General features: G+C 43.0%; 1 protein-coding gene across 2 annotated transcripts in view; it reads right to left on the reverse strand.

Annotated features, from left to right (window-relative positions):
- Positions 1–3,473: 3,473 nt before the first annotated feature.
- LOC145348070 (pantothenate kinase 3-like) overlaps positions 3,474–20,766 on the reverse strand; it is a 34,924-nt gene continuing 17,631 nt past the window's right edge. For both annotated transcript variants that reach the window (XM_080196328.1, XM_080196247.1), the window contains exons 4-7: positions 12,694–12,870; positions 11,702–11,825; positions 7,985–8,110; positions 3,474–5,619 (exon numbers count right to left, since the gene is read on the reverse strand). In XM_080196328.1, coding sequence (XP_080052454.1) covers positions 5,569–5,619; positions 7,985–8,110; positions 11,702–11,825; positions 12,694–12,870 — 478 coding nt within the window. In that variant the 3' untranslated portion in view covers positions 3,474–5,568. The remainder of the gene's footprint in view (positions 5,620–7,984; positions 8,111–11,701; positions 11,826–12,693; positions 12,871–20,766) is intronic.

Genomic DNA, 20,766 nt, shown 5'->3' on the forward strand with positions numbered 1-20,766 from the left:
TTGGCAGCACATTCCATACCCCCACTACCCTGTGTGAAAAACCTCCCTCTCATATTCGTGTTATACCTCACCCTAAGCCCGTGGCCCCGCATATTGTGCGTTTCTAACATAGGAAAAAGCTTACCACTGTTTACTCTATCTATACCCTTCATAATCTCATATACCTCTATTAGATCTCCCCTCAGTCACCGTCTTTCAAAGGAAAACAGCCCCAATTTGCTCAATCTTTCCTCATAATCCAGTCCTTCCATACCAGGCGGCATCCTAGTAAACCTCCTCTGCACTCTCTCCAGGATCTCCACGTCTTTCTGGTAGTAAGGCGACCAGAACTGGACGCAGTGCTCCAGATGCGGCCTAACCAACGTTCTATACAACTGCAACAATAGACTCCAGCATTATACCCCTTCCTATAACGACTAACATACCATAAGCTTTCTTCACAGCCTTCTCCACTTGCACTACCACCTTCAAAGACTTGTGCACTTGCACCCCCAGGTCTCGCTGCGTTTCTATACTCTTTATAGATCTACCCTTTATCCTATAACTACCCCCCTACATTATTTTGGCCAAAATGCATCACCTCACATTTATCAGGATTAAACTCCATTTGCCATATATCTGCCCAATATACCAGCCTATCAATATCCCATTGTATTGCCAGACACTGCTCCTCACTGCCCGCCAATCCAACCATCTTGGTGTCATCAGCAAATTTGCTGATCACACCACCTACTCCCTCTTCCAAATCATTTATATACACTACAAAGAGGATGTCCCAGTACTGAGCCCTGCAGCACACCACTAGTGACAGACCTCCAGCTAGAAAAGGACCCCTCCACTACTACTCTGACTCCTCTTTGCAAGCCAGTTCTCTACCCATCTAGATACCTGGCCACATATCCCGTGAGCTTTAATCTTCTCTACCAACCTACCAAGAGGTTGGTAGAGAAGAAACGCCTTACTGAAATCCATATAGACGACATCAACGGCTCGTCCTTCATCGACCGTTTTTGTCACCTCCTCAAAAAATTCTACCACATTCGTAAGGCAAGACTTCCCCTTACAGCTATGCTGCGTATCCTTAATCAGATCGCAACATTCTAAGTGCTCATACATCCTATCCCTAAGAATCCTCTCCAACTTGCCTACCACTGACGTCAAACTCACCGGCCCATAGTTACCCCTCCTACCCTTTTTAAACAACGGTACCACGTTCGTTATGCTCCAGTCCTCTGGGACCTCACCCGTGTCCAAAGAAGAGACAAAGATTTGCGTCAGAGGCCCAGCAATTTCATCTCTCGCCTCCTTCAGCAGCCTAGGATAAATGCCATCAGGCCCCGGAAATTTATCAGTTTTAATGCTACCTAAAAGGATTCTTCCCTCGTAATGGATATTTCCTTCAACTGGTCTACAGCTCCCTCGAAGACTGTACCAGACATCAAGACCCTCTCCTTCGTGAATACCGACGCAAAGTATTCATTCAGGATCTCCCCCATTCCCTTGGGCTCTAAGCAAAATTCCCTTCCTCTGTCCGACAGGACCGATTTTTCCTCGAACCACCCTTTTGTTCCTGACATAGGAGTAAAACACCTTTGGATTTTCCTTAATCCTACCTGCCAAAGCCATTTCATGCCCCCTTTTTGCCCTCCTAACTCCCCTTTTGAGATCCCTCCTACTCTGTATTCCTCCAACACTCTCTCCGTCTCCAGTTGTTTAGACCGAACATACGCCTCTCGTTTCTTCCTGACCAAGTCCTCAATATCCCCTGTAATCCACGGCTCTCTAATCCTATCTTTCCCATCCTTCCTCTTAACCGGCACATGTCTTTCCTGCAACCATTTCAGTTTTCCCTTGAAAGACTCCCACATGCCTAATGTGGACTTGCCCTCCAACAGCCTATCCCAGTCTGTATCCCTAAGCTCCTGCCTAATCCAGCTGTATCTAGCCTTCCCCCAATTTAGCACCCTCCCCTTAGGGCAGCACTCATCTTTTTTCCATTAGTATCCTAAAGTAGACAGAGTTGTGGTCACCGTTAGCTACATGTTCACCTACTGCAACCTCAACCACCTGACCCGGCTCATTACCCAGAACTAAATCCAGTATAGCCCCCTCTCTAGTAGGGCTATCTACATACTGCTCCAAAGACCCTTCCAATACACATCTTACGAATTCCTCCCCGTCCAAACCCCCAGCTCTAGGCACCTTCCAATCCACCCCAGGGAGATTAAAATCTCCCACTACAACAACCTTGTTCTTCCTATACTTATCCAGAATGTCTCTACATATACCCTCTTCCACTGCTCGTGGGCTGTGGGGCGGTCTGTAGTACACCCCTAGCATAGTAATTGCTCCCTTCCTATTCCTCAACTCCACCCACAGAGACTCAATTCCTAACCCCTCTATATTATCCTCCCTCTGCACCACTGTGATGTGCTCCCTAACTAACAACACCACTCCCCCTCTTCTTTTCGACCCTCCTCTGACGTGCCTAAAACACTTATACTCAGGAATACTTAGCTGCCAGTCCAGCCCTTCCTTTAACCACGTCTCCGTCACTGCCACCACATCTAAATTCCTCGCGAACGTTAAGGCCGTAAGTTCATCCGTTTTACCTGCCACACTCCTTGCATTAAAACAGATGCACTGAAGACCTACAGGCCCACTCGGATCCTCCTCCTCCTGGGAGATTTTCCTATCATCTAGACTTACCCTGTCACCTAACTCACTCCCAATCCCAGTGCCTACTGAGCTGTCTCCTCCCCACCCCCCCTCCATAATAGTTTAAACCCTGTTGAAACACTCCAGCTAACCTCCCAGCTAAAATATTTGTGCCCTTCCCATTTAAACGTTCCCCATCCCACTTGTACAGGTGCCCTTCCCTCACAAAGACTTCCCAATGGTCTACAAAAGTAAAACCCTCTGTCCTGCACCAATCCTTCAGCCACACATTCAGCTGAAGGATCTCATTATTCTTAGCCCTGCTATTTCTGGGCACTGGCAGCAGCCCAGAGATTGCCACCCTGGAGGCCCTGCTCTTCAGCCTGGCCCCCAATTCCCTGAACTGCCTACGTATATCCCCCCACTCTTCCTACCTACGTCCTTCTCTCCTATGTGTATGATTACATCAGCCTGGGTCCCTTTGCCCTTCAAAATTCCCTCTACCCTCTCCAAAACATCCTGTACCCCTGCTCCAGGGAGACAAACTACCATCCTGGAGTCCCGCTTTTGCCCACAGAACCGCCTATCAATTCCTTTAACCCTCCCATCCCCCACCACTATCTCACATCCAGCCCCCTTCCTTCCTTCCGAGGCATTCTGGTCTTCCTCTCTTGCCCTTTCTACCCCAGTTGTTGCCTTACCCCTGATATTTTGGGAGACTACCTCTGGGGTGGCCTTAGTACCATGACTCCTCTTCTTTTCCCCCTTCCTAACAGTAACCCACCCATCTCCCCCCCCCCCCCCCGGCTCTGAGATCTCCACTTGACCGTGGTTCCTATTCATTATTGCCTCGTTCTCCCTGACTAAAAATAAGTCTTCCAGACGCAGCTCTAATTGCCTAACCCGGGCCCTCAAACACTGCAACTCCAGACATTTGGTGCAGATGTGGACTTTCGGGAGACGTGTTGTCTCCAGGAACTCCCACATATTGCACCTAATGCAGCTGACGCGTCTCCCCAAGGACCCTGCCATTTACCTGACCACCCTTAGAGTTATGGACACAAATGGAAAACAGGAAAAAGTGGACCAGTAACTCACCGTGCCTAAGCCAGCTCTCGCCTAAGCCCTGTGAGCCAAAGCCCTTACAGCACTCACTCTCCACACACCTCACTCCGCTGCCCGCTGTCTACTGCTGCCTTCTTTTTATACTCCCGCGCTCCCTTCCCAACTGCCCCCGTGCCTAGCTCCTGCTACAGAAAGCGAAAACAAACAAAAACCCCGCAAACTGGCAATAGAGAGAAGAAATAAAAATCTCAATTCAAAATTCTGTAAGTCTAAGATCTGGTCATTCTCCCAGCCAAGTTGGTACGTAGGATTTACAGCACTCAATGTGGTAATTTCCTTATGCAGTCACTGGATCCATTCACATTTTTCTCCTCCACCTCAATAGGCACTTGTGTTCTATGTTGAAACAACCTTGCAGGAAAAAAATTCTAATTTCAGTTTTAACATTTTGATAAATTACCACACATAAGCAATTCAGCAGCCAGAAGTGAGAAAGCTGCCACACAAACTTTAAAAAGTTCACCACGTTCAATAGTTCCTATGTGTAAAATATATTTTTTTTTACATGTGCAGTACAAATAAATAAAGGTGTTTTGGAATACACAGCATCATTTCAATACATGCTTTTAACATCTGACTCACTAAATTTTCTTCCCCCCCCCCCCTCCCCCCGAATAACCAAATTATCATGAATAAAGTGAGACATCTGGGAGCAATTACTGTCTAGTAATTGAAGCAAGGGGTTCACAGAGTTGCAAACTATGAGCTCAAGCATTTTGCAGTGATTCTCAGAAATCCATAACTGTGTTGTAGACTTGACACTGGGCAATGTGAAGCTGCCTCAACCACTTACACAACGGAAACTGGTAATACATTCCTTACTTTTTATAGGACATTAAACACAGTTAACAATTTGTGTCAATACAGCATGTTTAAACAGCAGAAACTAGCAATAAGGAGTGACCAGCCAATTCTTTTTCACAGAAAAAGAGAAGGCAATGAAGCACGCTAATATGGGAGCACTCTACATTTCAAACTTGCTGAAGTCTTGATGCTCTGCCTGACTAAATGAGCTTGTCATTCAGTGAACGCAAGCAGCTACCAACATGCCCCTCAGAGTAATTTAAAGTTCTGGAAACCACTGCATTTGATGGGAAACAAGACAGTGAAGCAATGGTGGGGGATGGCGAACAAAGTAGAAAGTGGCAAAAATCTGGAAATATTAATGAATAGATGCATGATAGGATCACAAGTAGATAAGCTGTATTTCTATTTCCCCACATCTATAAAAATAAAATTTAATTTGCCATTCATCATAAACTATAGCTGTTAAGTGAATTTGCAAATTCAATACTGTAAAATTCTAAATCACCAGTTAATTGAATCAAAGACCAAAATGACATTGCTTTCCTTCCACAACACGAATTACAAAATATTCCAGTCCTGCTCAGGTTTCCTTTCATGCAGACGTCAGCATTTGCAATGTAATTTTTAACAAAATAGCGATTTGTTTAGAAAAATAATTCTCCAAAAAATGAGAAGGAAAACGAACATTAGATACATACAAAGTAACTTCCAATTGTCCCTTGGGTTGGAAAAGTTTTACAGGAATAAATATAAAGATGGAAGTGCAGATGCTTACAGACTGTTTCATATAAAGGTGCTCATTTGAGAGAGATTAAAAACAGCCCCTTCCTCCCATTGCCCCGTGAAAGAGTTGGGAGGAATCTCATAACATTACAACTTGAATTAAAATGTGCTTGGATTCTCTTCAACGGCAGCCATGTTGTGGGAGCCACACAACTGAGCGAACATCAGGCGCAAGGAAATTTCTCTCATGAAGATTCAAATGGAGTTGACAAGCTCTAACAAGGCACCCACTGCTCCAAAGTAACCCTGAAACAAAAAAAAGGATACATAAATATAATTGAACTCAAACTGCAAATGACGGACATATTTTGTGGAGGCATTTTGTGAAAATCCTTGAACAAGCGAAGAATTACATGTACAAAGAGAACTGATGTGAACAAAATAGGCTATTATAAAGAACTAAACTTGTGTATAATGGAGCTTTGTGCTATTCCGCACTTGTGCATCTGGCAACAGAAACCAGAGGAAAATTTAATGCTTCAGTTAATTAGTTATCATGGGATCTCATGAGCTGTTTAAAAAGAATGGTCAATGTAGCGCTTGATTAAGATAACAAATGGGAGAAACAGACCATTTGGCCCATCGAGCCTGCTCCCCATTTAATAAGATCATGCTGATTTGGTTGTTGCTTTAACTCAATGTTCTATTCTCCCATAACTCTCAACACATTTGTCAATCCAAAATCTGTCTAACCCAGGCTTGAATATATTCAACGGCCCAACCTCTATTGTTCTGTAGAAGAGAACTGCAAAGATTAACAATCCTCAGAAGAAATTCCTCCTCAGTTGTATCTTAAATGGGAGATGCCTTATTTTTTAAAAAACTTCCTTGTTCTAGATTCCCTATCCCGTGTAATATAGAAAATAGGAGCAGGAATAGATCACTCCCCCTTCCAGTCTGATCCACCATTGGCAATCATGGTTAATCATCCAATTCAATAACCTGATCCTACCTTCCCCTCACCATCTCCTTTGATCCTTTTCCCCCCCAAGAGCCAACAATCCATTTACCTTTCTGCAAGGGTAACTTTTTTTTGTTATTTATCTACAAGGACACTCAAATTCTCAGATTAGTCTGTAAAATATACATAGTTTATTTGGATGATGGGTCTACTGTGTTCAAAGAAAAGTAAATCCTTCAAATATGGAAAATCACCCTTCAGGAACAAATCTTTTAAATACATATCTAGCTATCACAAACATGCAAAACAGACAAATAGAACAGATCATCAAGCTAGAGAGCACAAGTTTTAAATCATTCACCTGATTTAAGTTTTGGGAAACTATTTGCATATAAACAGCACATAGAATTCTAAATAAATTTGAGATGTCTATAGTTTGGACAGTGTCCACAATGATGATTTCAGGCTGGAAGAGCTAGGCAAAGACCAGCCATGGTCTGTCCCAGCACATCAGTGACCAACTACAGAGCAGTGTGAGGATCCAAGTAATTTAAACATGAAATTGTACAGCTAAATCGGCTTCATGCATGTTCCAACTTTGTTTTGGAATTTACAATGCATCTTTTACAAACAGGAGATTAAGAACTCTTCAATGTTGTCTGACATAATTCATCCTCTGCATTTAGGAATTACACGTAGGGCTACTGTATTTATAAAGCACCTTGCTTTTCCTGATATCTAACAGCCAATTAGTCACAGAGGTTTGAATATAATGAGAGGAATCACCAGCTATTCAGTTTTCTTGAGGGGTGATGCTGGTTGGTGACTTTGGTGTTCTCATGCATCAGTCACTGAAAGGAAGAGCAGGTACAGCAGACGGTAAAGAAGCTAAATGATGTTGGCCTTCATAGCAAGAGGATTTGAGTATAGGAATAGGGACTTTACTGCGATTGCAGTATTTTGCTTTTACGTCAGGATCAAAGTGTTGCTGCATTTTTGTTATTTTTTGATCTCGCCATTTATCTGGATTTAAACTAGTGACTCAGCCACCCCTTCTGAACAAGGTAAAGCCTTTATGCAAAGGCAGTGGGCCAACTGGTGGTTACAAGAATGTTGCCAGGGCTAAAAAAATATAGCTACGATGAGAGATTGGATAGGTTCTTGGAACACAGGCTGAGGGGTGATTTGCTAGAGGGCTACAAATTTATGAGGGGAAGAGATAAAATGGACAGGATAAAATAGATTCAAGATAAGTGGCAGTGAGCTATAGAGAGGATACAAGAAAGAATTTTTTTTTTTGTGCAAAGGCAAGGTGGATGTCTGGAATTTGCTGCCTGGATTAGTGATGGAGGCAGAGACCTTAAGCTCTTTTAAAAGTACCTGAATCTGCACCTTAAGTGCTGTAAGCTACGGGATATAGGCCAGTGTGGGAAGGGGGAAATTAGAAAGGGCACCTGGATGTCCTTGAGCTGTCATGGACAAATGGGAAGAATGGTCTCCTTTCATGCTGGAGCTTTTCTATGGTTCTAGATGTTATGGCAATAAAACAGGCACCTACCTAGATTAAGGATGCAGCTACATAGGGAATTGTACTCATTGTATTGTGAAGCACGTTAGTATGACAATGCACCAGATATGGTGACTCAATTGGAAACATTAATAACCTTTGAATGGAATCAAAATAATTAGGACTTTTAAAAAAAAACTCACCTCGTGTTCCATAAAAAGGCCTTTTAATTGCCCTTTTGACCAGTACTCCAATGCATAGGCCAGTAGTTTCATGGACAAAGTGTTGATCCTTAGAAAGTTACCGACAAACACCACTCTGTTAATGTTCTAAACAAAAAAAAGTAATGAATTACAACCCTCGAGGCAAGTTTGCAAAATATTTTTAAAATGAGCTAAAACATTTACTGCCTAGACTTAAAATAAAGCACCAAATTTCCCAAATGAGAAAAGTCAGTTCTTAGAGTAAAAAAAAATCTATTTTAAACAGGTCACACAAAGGACAAATTACATAAATTTTAAAATACAAGCTTTCCAGTATTATTTAGAATAAACATTTGTGTTTTTCAGCTGTTGTGCGCCAACACAAAGAAACTGTCACTTAAGGATATTGGTGGAAGGGCTAAGAAAAATGACAAAATATATGAAGGGGAAAGTGAGTTTAAAAGGGGAATCAAAATGGAGCAAAGGGCATCAAGTTTTACCAGTAAAGGAACTTTTGTGGAATGCTTTCCCTCCTTTCATGCCCCAAAGTTGGAATTGGAGGTTGAAGGGTTAAGATTGAACCATAAGGTTAGATGAGATTACAGAAGGGTTGATGCAAAATCCAGACAATGAGTTAATAGATAAAGGATTTGTGAAAAATCCTTCTGATGGAAAAAAACAGAGGGCATCGTTAAGGGTGAAAGGAGAAAAGTTTAAAGGGAAATTTGAGGGGGGGGGGGGGGAGGGGCTTCTTCACGCAGAGTGATGGGAGTGTGGAATGAGCTGCCAGATAAAAAGTGGTAAATGCGGGGTCACTTTTAACATTTAAGAAAAACTTGGACGGGTTCATGGATGAGAGGGTGCGGAGGGATATGGTTCAAGTGCAGGTCAGTGGGACTAGGCAAAAAATGGTTCGGCACAGACAAGGGCCAAAAGGCCTGTTTCTGAGCTGTAATTTTCTATGGAAAACTTATATGTAATAGTAATACCAAAGCAGTTCATAAGTGTAAATATAATGCATGAGGAAAGCCATGAGAAAAACTCTCATCCTGATCTGCCAATGGCAAATGATGGATACTCACATGGATTGATACTTGGGCTGTTCCATAGATCTATACAATGTTTCTGATTGCTGGTCAGCCATAAGTTCTTGCATGTAATATCTCCACATACAATACAAACCAGGTGAAGAATGGGGTCATATAGTCAGAGTCATAGCATGCAGAAAAGGCCCATCAGCCCATTGAGTCTGCACTGACAATAACCACCACTAAAGGTGCACTAGACCCATTTTCCTCCACTTGTCCCATTTCACTGAATGTTTATTTCAAGTGGTCATCCAAACATTTTTTCAAGGTTAAGGTTCCAGTCTCCACTACTTTCCCAGGCAGTGCATTCCAAAATGTTGCCCGATTTCAAGACAAAATTAGATATAGCTCATGGGGCTAAAGAGATCAAGTGGAATGAGGAGGATGGGGTGGGAATTAGGATAGTGAATATGATGATCACCCATGATCAAAATGAATAATAGATCAGGCTTGAAGGGCCACATGGCCTTGTCCTGCTTCTAGTTTCTATGTTTCTAGATTCCCACCACCCTCAAATGTTTTTTCTCAAATCCTCTCAATCTCTTCCCCCTCGCCCTAAAACTATGCCCCCTCGTGACTGACTCCTCAACCAAGAGGAACAGCTGCTTTCTATTCAATCTGTCCACAGCCTTCAACCTTAAACACCTCAATCATGACCCCCTCAACCTTCTTTGCTTGAAATAAAACAATCTAAGCCTATCCAGTCTCTCCTTACAGCTCAAATGCTCCATCATAGGCAACATCCTGACGAATTTCCATCTGTATCCCTACGAGCGCAAACACATCCTTGTATCAGCTAAGGAGTTGCAGGAAAAACCTGAGTAATAATTGAAAATGGATAGAACTAAGACAGATGAAAACAAAATCAATGGTTATCGTGGCGACTATCTAGTCCAGTACGTGCATGTCTGCAATCTACGAAATGAACTCAGCCAGTCCCACCCCCACCCTTTCCCTGCAGCCCTGAAAAATTCTCTAACTATCCTAGTCTCTCTTTAAAGCCTCTACCACACACACAAGCACAACATTCCAGATGCTAACTGCTCACTACACAAGACGCTAGTCCTGTTGTGCCTTGGCTTTCTTTTGCCAATCTCCGAAGGTATCTTCTGGTTCTCAACCCTCACACCATTGGGAACAGTTTCTCCCGATCTACTCTGTCCAGAACATCAATTTCAAATCTACTCTCAACCTTCTCTCCTTAGAAAAACAGCCCAAGCTTCTTCAGTCATTCCACATCATCCTTGGAACTGTTATTGCAAATCTTTTCTGCACTTTCTTTAATGTCTTTATATTCTTCCTTAAAGTGTGATGCCCAGAATTGGACACAATATTCCAGTTGGGCCCGAAGCAGTGTTTTTTACAGCATCATAACTTTCTCACTTTACTTTATGTGCTTATTTGTAAACTGCAGGATCCCAGGGGTTTTATGAATCACTTTCTCAACCTGTCCTGGCACCTTGAATGATATAACTCCAGATCTCTTGGTTCCCACTCATTTTAGAATTGCACCCTCATTTCATATTGCCTTGCTAGTCTCACCATAATGAAACAATTCACATTTCTCTCGGACATATTAAAACAGACGTGGTGACACGTAGTAGTAACGTCGCTAGACTAGTAATTCAGAGGCATAGGATAATTCTCTGGGGACCTGGGTTCAAATCCCACCATGGCAAATGGTGGAATGTGAATAAAGGTCTAATGATGAGCTTGAAAAGATTGTTGTAAAAATCATCCGAGACTTTAGGGAAGGAAATCTTTACCTGGTCTGGCTTGTAACCAATTCCAGACACACAGCAATGTGGTTGACTCTTAAGTGTCCCTGAAAGTTGAAGGGCAATAAATGCTGACCAAGCTAGTGACACTCATTTCCCATGAATGAATAACACAGAAATTGAGAAAAACTTTTAAAATGTTGATTAAGCTAAGAGATATCCTGGACTGATGGAGGAGATTTAAAACCAAACATGCCCATCAGTAATCAGTAAAACATACAGCATGCTGAGTAGATGCTGCTAAAATGAGTGAAGTACAAGTCTGAAACTACGATTAAGAAAACACCCTTCAATATGCTACAACTATGGACTACAATTTTGCAGGTTTGTACATCTGTAGATTAAAATAAATATAATACTTTTATTACTGATTGCTTACAACTCATTACATTTACTGATTTATCACTATTTCTGAAGAGGTCCAAATTCAGATACGAACTACTAAAGGCAGAAAAACATTTTCACTTGCAGTCTAGGTCTTAGTGCTTTCATAGCCCTGTACAATGCTGCTTGATCTGGATGCTACAAGGCAGCACTGTAAAGAAGCTGAAAACACAAAGCATCATTTCCTCCCATGTGGCAAACAGTCTTTCAGAAGGCGCAAGACAATCTGAGCAAACTTTCAGCCTGCTGCATGATTTAAGCATTTAATTTTTCCCTACATCAATGCCACAGGAATTGTATTTTTATAATATTTAGTTTAGTTACATTTCCCTTTGTGTGTGGCTTGAACCGCAAAAAGCAACTGATGTCTTTTGTTAGCCAAGTAAAAAGCTCTCAGAACGGAAGATAACCTTGCACAAATTCTCCTTTGGAATACATTTAACAGGACTTCCAAACTAAGTTCCAACCTCATTTAATGCACACATCCTGGCTATGGAGCCAATGTTGTTCGTGATGGTGACCAAAGTAGCTCTGGCTAAATCTTCTTTGCTCGCTGCTTCCCGTTTCTCTTTGCTCATCATATTCCCAAAGCTGAAGGAGAAAACAAAAAAATGTAAAGCATGAAATTATAAATTTAGGTTAGCATTGAGTCAGCTGATTGCATGCATGATAGCCATCGGAAAACCATGCGCAATGCACAAATGGAATGCAAACTCTCAGTGGCCGAGGGCAGTGGCGGTGGGGGCAGCAGCAGAGAAGAAAGGAGGAAGAGGAAGAGGAACTGGAACTAGAAGGGAAATAAAACATTTCCCTACTTGTGATAGATACGGATTAATCCTCACTGGACAGAGCATGTACTGAAATCGAATTTGGGTTAGCTGTGATGTCTGCCAGTCAGATAACTTTCTACCACACAAGACGCTGGCTCACATGCAAAGAATGGGAAAGGTGGCAGTAATGGACAGGTCAAATTAAAACAAAAAAAATCATACTAAATACTTCAGGATAAGTCAGCACAGACAAAATAAATGGAAAGAGCTGGAATTCAATTAAGCATCATTTACGTAAAGTCTGCAAAGTCCTAAAGTTTTATAAACACATTACACAATGGATCAAAAAACATTATGTTCCCTATTCTAAAGGCAAGGAAAATATCTTGGAAGTGGGGATCTCCAGTGTAATTATCCCACATGACTTCCTTCAAGCTGTGAGTTTCCCCTAGGGTTGGGGGGACCTGGCTGTCCGCGGTTAATACAATGACACAGGCAATCTCATTACCAGATTCCCCTGTTCAGGCTAGTCCTCTGATTCATAATTTACTTTAACATTTGGCAACACCAATTCCCCTACTACTGGGTGTTAAGATTCAGCCCAGTTTTTCTTTTTGAGAAACCAATGCATCACACTAGCTAAGCCAAGAGACGAAAGTTTAAAAAGCAGACAGTAAAAATATACTCACCTAGAGGCCACCGCCCAGCCTGGAAGCTCGAACCTATCATAGTCTCCACCGTAGATGTCTCTTACTAATTTATCCACCTTTGTACTCTCTCCACGTGATGCCATTTCAAGCGCTTCCTCAAAGGTTGAGCAACCGGTCAGCAGACAGCACAGACCAAGAAAGGTGCCACCTCCAAGACTGAAAGGATATTTCCAAAAGTCAGGTTAAGAGAGAGGCCCTTTACTTTCCATTCCATTTTCCAAGTGACAGCAAAACAAATATTTTTAGCAACATACATCCACTAAAACACTTGCACCCCCTAGTGGCATGTTATCAATCAACAGGAGAGTGCAATCATCAAGTCTTGCCCCACAGTTCACCACTTCCTTGGCACACATCTGCAATTGGCCAACTTGAACTACCTTTAGCAAACGTTTCAACACCAACAGCTTGAGAGAATGATGCAAACCCAAAGTGGTTACAACATAGGGGGCTAATCAGCCAGTCATGTTTCTGCTTGCTCTCTACAAGTGTAACACCAATTCTCTTCCCCTCCAGATGCTTATCCTATTCTCATCTGAAAGCTAGAATTTCCTGAGGGAGGCACATGGGGCCTGATCCACCCTTGCATACCCACCCCCCCCCACACCCCGGATCTTGCAAGTCGCAACGTCCTAAGAGACATTCGTGAACCAGATGGGTTTTTATGACAAACAATGGTTTCATGGTCAGAATTAGAAATTTAATTCCTGATTTTTAAAAAAAATTCTGATTTCACCATCTGCCATGGTGGGAATCGAACCGGGTTTCTAAATCTAGTTCACAGAATCCTGTTTGCAAAATGCCAAGAGGATCAGCCATGATCACATCGAATGGCAGAAGAGGCTCGATGGGCTGAATGGTCTACTTCTGCTATTTTCTATTTTTCATCACGAATCTACAATTAAAATATTTGAAGGCTTTGCTTCCACTTTGAGGAAGAGCAATCCAAAAACTCATGAACAATTTCTCTTCAGCTATCTTAAATAGGCAACCACTTATTTTTTGAGTGAACCCTAGTTCCAGATTGTCCCACAAGAGGAAATGTCCTTTCCACATCCATTCTCAGAAGGCCCCTCAGGATGCAGAGTGCACAAGCTACTTTATAAAATGAGAAAAGGATGCTGGATAGGGAAAGAGTTATGAACAATGCAAAAGCATGGTTAAAACAAGGCTTTTGAGGCGCAGTGAACAGGGCTGAGGTGGCCTACCACCATTGTTGGGATGGATGGAGGCTGCACAGGTTAAGAGCTTGAGGATGTGGAATGATAACTGATGGAAAGTTACAATGGTGGCATGGGTCAATGCCAAGTAGAGGGATTTGTACGGTATATCAAGATCTTTTAGAAGTTAAGCAGTCATTTATAGCTCAGAAGGAAGTCACCACATATATGCCAGCTATCCTTTGAACAACCCAGTCTCACTACCCTAGCTCTGAAAGTTAATTGTCAAGTGTCAATCCAACTTCCTGATAAACTAATTGCTTCCACCACCCACATGGCCAGCATGAGCCATGTCATCACATTCTCCTGGCATCTCTTGCCCAAAAACTCAAATTTGTGTTCCCCAGTTTTGCCTGATTAGCCAACAGAATAGTTTTTCCTTGTCTAACTTATCCAAATGTCATAAGTAGACACACTAACTACCCCTTGACATGCAATGGTGTAACCACTGTGGTCAAATGGGTCATCTAAAATGGCGATTTGTGAAGCACCCTGGGACAATTGGGCAACTAAAATGACAGGCTGCAGTTTAAAAGCAGAAACAAAACAGGCTGCAACTCTGACAAGAGATAAAACAGGATATGGGTCAGCTGCAGGATTAAAGAGACTTTCTGGTCACACTGGGTTGTGTACCAGATGTAAGGGCACTGACCTCTTATTTAGGAGGGAGGTATGTGACCTGTGCCTCCAGCACCTACAGACACGGCCATCGGGAACACACCCAGAGATCGATGCGGCAGCACCTGATTGGACCCTTATCGATCAGGTGGATCAAATCCTGACAGAATGATTGGCAATGGCCAAAAGGGGCGTGAAACCCAACGGGGTATAAACAACAAGGAATCTCTCTCTCTGACCTCACGAACGAGCTACAACAATGGTGACCATCGCCAGCAATGACCAGCATGAGGACAGCCACCACACCTGTGAAGGAAGGAAGGAAGACCAGAGCGCCAGACCAGACCAAACCAAACCAAAGGGCCAGACTACGCAGACAACTACCAAGACCAGCGCAAAGATAAAAGACCAATATCTGCTTGGGTACTTGCCAGTCACGCGAAGTCGAGGTCTCGTATTGGACTTGAACTTTAGTATTTTCCTGTAAGATAACTTATTGTTGGTTGGGTGGGTTTAAATAAATATTGGTTGTGCTAATAAGACGTTTACCCATAGTTATTTGTCCACCAAATAAGGGTTAAAACAGACTGTGCGGCAGGCAACACCATCACCGAATCCCCAGATGTCAACATCCTTGGGGGTGCCATTGATCAGAAATTCAACTGGACTTGCCACATAAACAGTGGCTGCAAAAGAACACAAGAAATAGGAGCAGGAGCCTGCCCCGCCATTCAATAAGATCATGGCGATGTGAAGTGGATCAGTTCCACTTTCCCGCTTTCTCCCCATAACCCTTAATTCCCTTGTCTGTCAAAAACCTATCTACCCGTGACTTAAATACATTTAGTGAGGTAGACTTCAACGGGCAGACAATTCCAGAGATTCACCACCCTTTGAGTGAAGTTCCTCAACTCCGGTCTAAACTGCACCCCCCCCCACCCCCCTTATCTTGAGGCTACGCCCTCTAGTCCTGCTATCCTGAGTGGGAAGAATCTCTCTACGTCTACCCTATACATCCCTTTCATTATCTTATACGTCTCTATAAGATCCCCCCTCATCCTTCTAAACTCCAACAAATGCAGACCCAGTCTACTTAGTCTCTCTTCATAGTCCAACCCCCTCATCTCTGGTATCAGCCTAGTGAACCTCCTCTGCACTCCCTCCAAGGCCAAAATATCTTTGCACAAGTGTGGCGACCAGGACTGCACACAGTACTCCAGCTGCGGCCTCACCAGTGCCCTGTACAGGTGCAGCAAGACCTCCCTGCTTTTATATTCTATCCCCCTCGCTATTAAGGCCAGCATCCCATTCACCTTCTTGATCACCTGCTGCACCCGCAGACTGGGTTTTTGTGACTCATGCACAAGGACCCCCCAGGTCCCTCTGCACCGTAGCATGCTGCAGCTTTTCGCCCTTTAAATAGTAATCCCTCCTACTATTATTTCTGCCAAAGTGGACAACCTCACACTTGCTAACATTGTACTCCATCTGCCAGGTCCTCGCCCACTCGCTCAGCCTATCCAGATCCTTCTGCAGACTTTCCACACCCTCCGCAGCATTTGCTTTTCCACTCATCTTTGTGTCATCAGCAAATTTCGTCACCCTACACTCAGCCCCATCCTCCAGATCATTTATATAAATGGTAAATAGCTGAGGTCCCAGCACCGATCCCTGCGGCACTCCACTAGTCACCAACCGCCAATCAGAATAGCACTCATTGATACGTTAGAAAAGCACGTCAGAGGCTAGGAATACTGAAGTAACTCACCTCCTGACTCCCCAAAGCCTGCCCACCATCTACAAGGCACAAGTCAGGAATATGATGGAATACTTGCTGGTGGGTGCCGTTCCAATAACACTAAAAAAAATGACACCATCTAGGACAAAGCAGCCTGCTTGACTGGTACCAAATCTATAAACTTCCACTCCCTCCACCACCGATGCTCAGTAGCAGCAGTGGGTACTATCTACAAGATGCACGCAGCAAGATCCTTCAGCATCATCTTCCAAACAATTGACCACTTCCATCTAGAAGTGCAAAGGCAGCAAAATACATGGGGACACCAGCACCTCCAAATGCTCCTCCAAGCCACTCACTGTCCTGACTTGGAAATATATCACCATTCCTTCGCAGTCGCTGGGTTAAAATCCTGGAAGTCCCTCCTAAACATTATTGTGGGTCAACCCTCAACACGTGGACTGCAGCGATTCAAGGCAGCAGCTCACCACGACCTCAAGGGCAACTTGAGATGAGCAATAAATGCTGGCCAGCCAGCGATGCCCCACGAATGAATAAAAAAACTCCCACCAATCATTTTTTTTAAAAAATAATTTCTTGGGATGCAAGTGTCACTGGCTAGACCAGGGTTTATTGCCCATCTTGAACTGTTCCGTGAAGGTAGTAGTCAGCTGCCACCTTCAACCCGCTGGAGTCCATGTTATGTAGGTATACCCACAGTGCTGTTAGGGAAGAAATTCCAGGATTTTCACCCAGCGACAGTGAAAGAGACGCAATATTTTTCCAGGTCAACATAGTGGGTGGCTTGGAAAAGAATCTGCAGGTTATAGCATTCCCAAGTGCCTGCTGCCCTTGCTCTTCTAGTTAGTAGTGGTTGTGGGTTTGGAAGGTGCTGTTAAAGGAGGCATGGGGAGTTTCTATATTGTATTTTGTAGATGGTACAGTATATTAGAGGTAGAGAGAGCGTACGTGTCTCTTGCCGATGCAGGTAAGATTAGGGTAGCAAAACATGGCAAGAAGTGGCTACTTAAAGGTAATATGGTTAACGAAATTAATCAAAAGTACAGAACAAGCACATGCCCACACTAACACGAGTCACAATTTGAATGTGTTAAAGGAGAACTTGTGTCTTGGCTTGAGATAAGGAAAAGGAGGTGGTGTTTTCAGTCAGAATAAAGCCAACAAAGACACTACATGCAGTGCTGTCATGACTTCACAGAGAAGGCTCAAAGGGCTCAATTTGCCTACATCAGCCCCAAATTCCTATGAAACAAGTAAACTCAGCAGTTATTCAACTGAAACCTGAACTAAAACAAGGTCCTGTAAACATGTTGTTCCTGTTATTGTTTAAAGTTTTAAAGTTTATTAGTGCCACAAGTAGGCTTACATTAACACTGCAAGAAGTTACTGTGCAAATTCTCTCGTCACCATACTCCGGTTCCTGTTCAGGTACAAAGAGAATTTAGCATGGCCAACGCATCTAACCATTTCTTCCAGAAACAAAGCAATGAGACAAAGACGAGAGCCAACAACAAACGATGGTGGTTGTGACAGATAGGGAAAGTATTACTCAGAGTTAAAGAAATTTCAGGTCATGTTCTGGACAACTGACTATCTAGAAAATATCTTTCCTGGGTCAGAACAGCCCGTTACATACTGTCATGTACACATTGTACTGGCATTCTGCAAATGACATTAAAAACAGTTTCACAGTGAAATGATTAGTTGTGCACAAGCCATGAAGGACAGTGTCATGAATTATTTGTGTCTTCCAAATAAGGTTTCAAGTATTTGTATTGTGCTTTAGCCAAAGTAAAGATTTTGCAAATATAAATGCACTTAAGACTTTTATTTAACGTCTGAGCAGAAGAATTCAATTGCATTTTGAAGTACTTACGCAAGGGTATTTTGGCCTTGGAGGGAGTGCAGAGGAGGTTTACTAGGCTGATGCCGGAGTTGAGGGGGTTGAGCTATGAGAGAGGCTGAATAAATTAGGCTTGTACTCATTAGAGTTTAGAAGAATGAGGGGAGATCTCATTGAGACGTATAAGATGATGAATGGGATGGATAGGATAGAGGTGGAGAGACTCTTCCCGCTCAGAAAGGATAGTAGGACTAGGGGGCACAGCCTCAAGATAAAGGGGGGGGGCGGTTTAGAATGGAGTTGAGGAGGAACTTCTTCACTCAAAGGGTGGTGAATCTCTGGAATTCTCTGCCCGTTGAAGTGGTGGAGGCTGCCTCGCTAAATATTTTTAAGACGCGGGTTGATGGGTTTTTGATAAGAGAGGGGATTAAGGGTTATGGGGAGAGGGCGGGAAAGTGGAACTGAGCCACGACAGATCAGCCATGATCTTATTGAATGGTGGGGCAGGCTCGAAGGGCTAGTTGGCCTACTCCTGCTCCTATTTCTTATGTTCTTATGTTTATGTTATGTTCTAAATGGCAATATTAAATCCTGTAAACTACTGAAAGTAATAAGCATGGGGGAGATCTGTCTTGCTTGTAATGTCACTGGACTGATAATCCAAAGGCCCAAGCTACTGTGGCACACTTGCCTTGGGTAGCACTGCAGCCACACAGTGCCAAGGCCTCAGGTCACTTTCCATTTGGAGTTTGCACATTCTCCCTATGTCTGCATGGGTTTCCTACTGGCGCTTCAGTTTGCTCCTTCAATCCAAAGACATGCGAACTAGGTTGATTGGCTATGCCAAATCGTTCCTTAGTGTCAGGGTGATTAGCAGGGTAATTACATGGGCTTGCGAGAGGTTCTGTGTGGGATTGTTGTTGGTGCAGGCTCAAACGGGCCAACTAGCCAACTTCTGCACTGTCGGGTTCTATGATTCATCGGTCACAGCACTGAGTACAGGAATTGAGACGTTAGGCTACAACCGTACAAGACATTGGTGAGGCCACATTTGGCATACTGCATACAATTCTGGTTGTCCTGCTATAGAAAAGGGTGTTATTAAACTGGATAGGATGCAAAAAAGATTTACAACAATGTTACTAGGACAGAAGCAGGTGCAATAACATTTAAAAAAACATCTGGACAAGTATATGGATGGGAAAGGTTTAGACATGGGCCAAACACAGGCAAATAGGACTAATTTAGTTTAGGAAACCTGGTCAGCGTGGGCAAATTGGGCCAAAGGGCTTGTTTCCGTGCTGCACATCTCCGTGATCTTGCTCGGAGGACACCAATTAACAAACCTGAAATTGAAAGCTAATGACCATGAAACCTTTGTCGGTTTTCACAAAAATCAATCTGGTTCACTAATATCCATTGGAGAAGAAAATCCGCCACCTTACACTCCCAGACCCACAACAATATGGTTGACTTTTAAATGTTGTCTGAAAGCTAGGGTAATTAGGGAAGGACAACAAATACTGACTGTGCAACCAACATCCTATGAAAAAGGCTGCCAGGAACAGACAAGAACAGATTTTTTTCAAGAGGCATATTGGTGAAAAATTCTTCAATGGTGATGTGTACAAATCAGTCAGCAGGCTGGGTAGCTTTTTCCTTTTTTTAAAGCTTGCTCTCAGATAAGATAAGGCTGATATTTGTTGTTCATCCGCAATTATTTTTGAGACAGCGCCTTCTTAAACCATTGGGGTCAGCGTGGTGTAGGTACACCCAGTGTTGTTAGGGTGTTCCAGCATTTGGATCCAGCGATAGCGAAATAACATCAACACATTTCCAAGTCAGAATGGTGTATAACTTATCGATGGTGTTATTCCCATGCTCTTGTTGCTCTTTGCCCTCAATGATTTGGAAGATGCTGTCTGGGGAGGCTTGGTGAGTTGCTGCAGTGCATCTGGTGGATGATACACACTGCTGCCACTGTGAGGAAAATGGAGGGGGAGTGAATGCTTACATTGAGGGAATAGGGTAACCAATTAAAGGGAAGGTAAAAATGCTACGATCTGTAACAGTGCACGTATGGATAGCGAAGGAGTCAACTGAATTACAGTTTCTTCTGATTCACCATTTTCCTTGTGTTAAATAATCTGATATCCAAATTTTACTCAGAATTTAAGCAACTTCCTACCATTTGAGCAAGCATTAACTGTAACCTCAAGTCAGGACTTTGGCAAGATGCCAACTTCTATCGTCGGTGATCTCACTGGTTTTGACTGAGGTCTACCACAGCACATGAACAAAAGATGAAGTCATAAGATAAATGTAGCATCCAAGTAATTATTGAACATTTTAGTTTCATATTCTTGAACTCACAGTCCATTGCATCTCATTGCGCATTAGTTATTTTAGCAGACCAACATAACTTTGAATACATCAAGTGTTGCAGGACTGATTAAGCGAAGTACAATCAACTGGTCCCTCTCAAACCAGTTTTGTGAAGATTAAACAGGTACCCAAAGAAAAAATATGGGAGTATTTGCTCCTTGCTTTCTAAAAAGGAAATATCAAAATGATCAGGAGTAGTAAATGGGGATGCAAAAAAGTCATTAGGC

This window comes from Carcharhinus amblyrhynchos, chromosome 1, assembly GCF_965287045.1.
Source record: "Carcharhinus amblyrhynchos chromosome 1, sCarAmb.v2.hapA, whole genome shotgun sequence".
Lineage (NCBI taxonomy): Eukaryota > Metazoa > Chordata > Chondrichthyes > Carcharhiniformes > Carcharhinidae > Carcharhinus > Carcharhinus amblyrhynchos.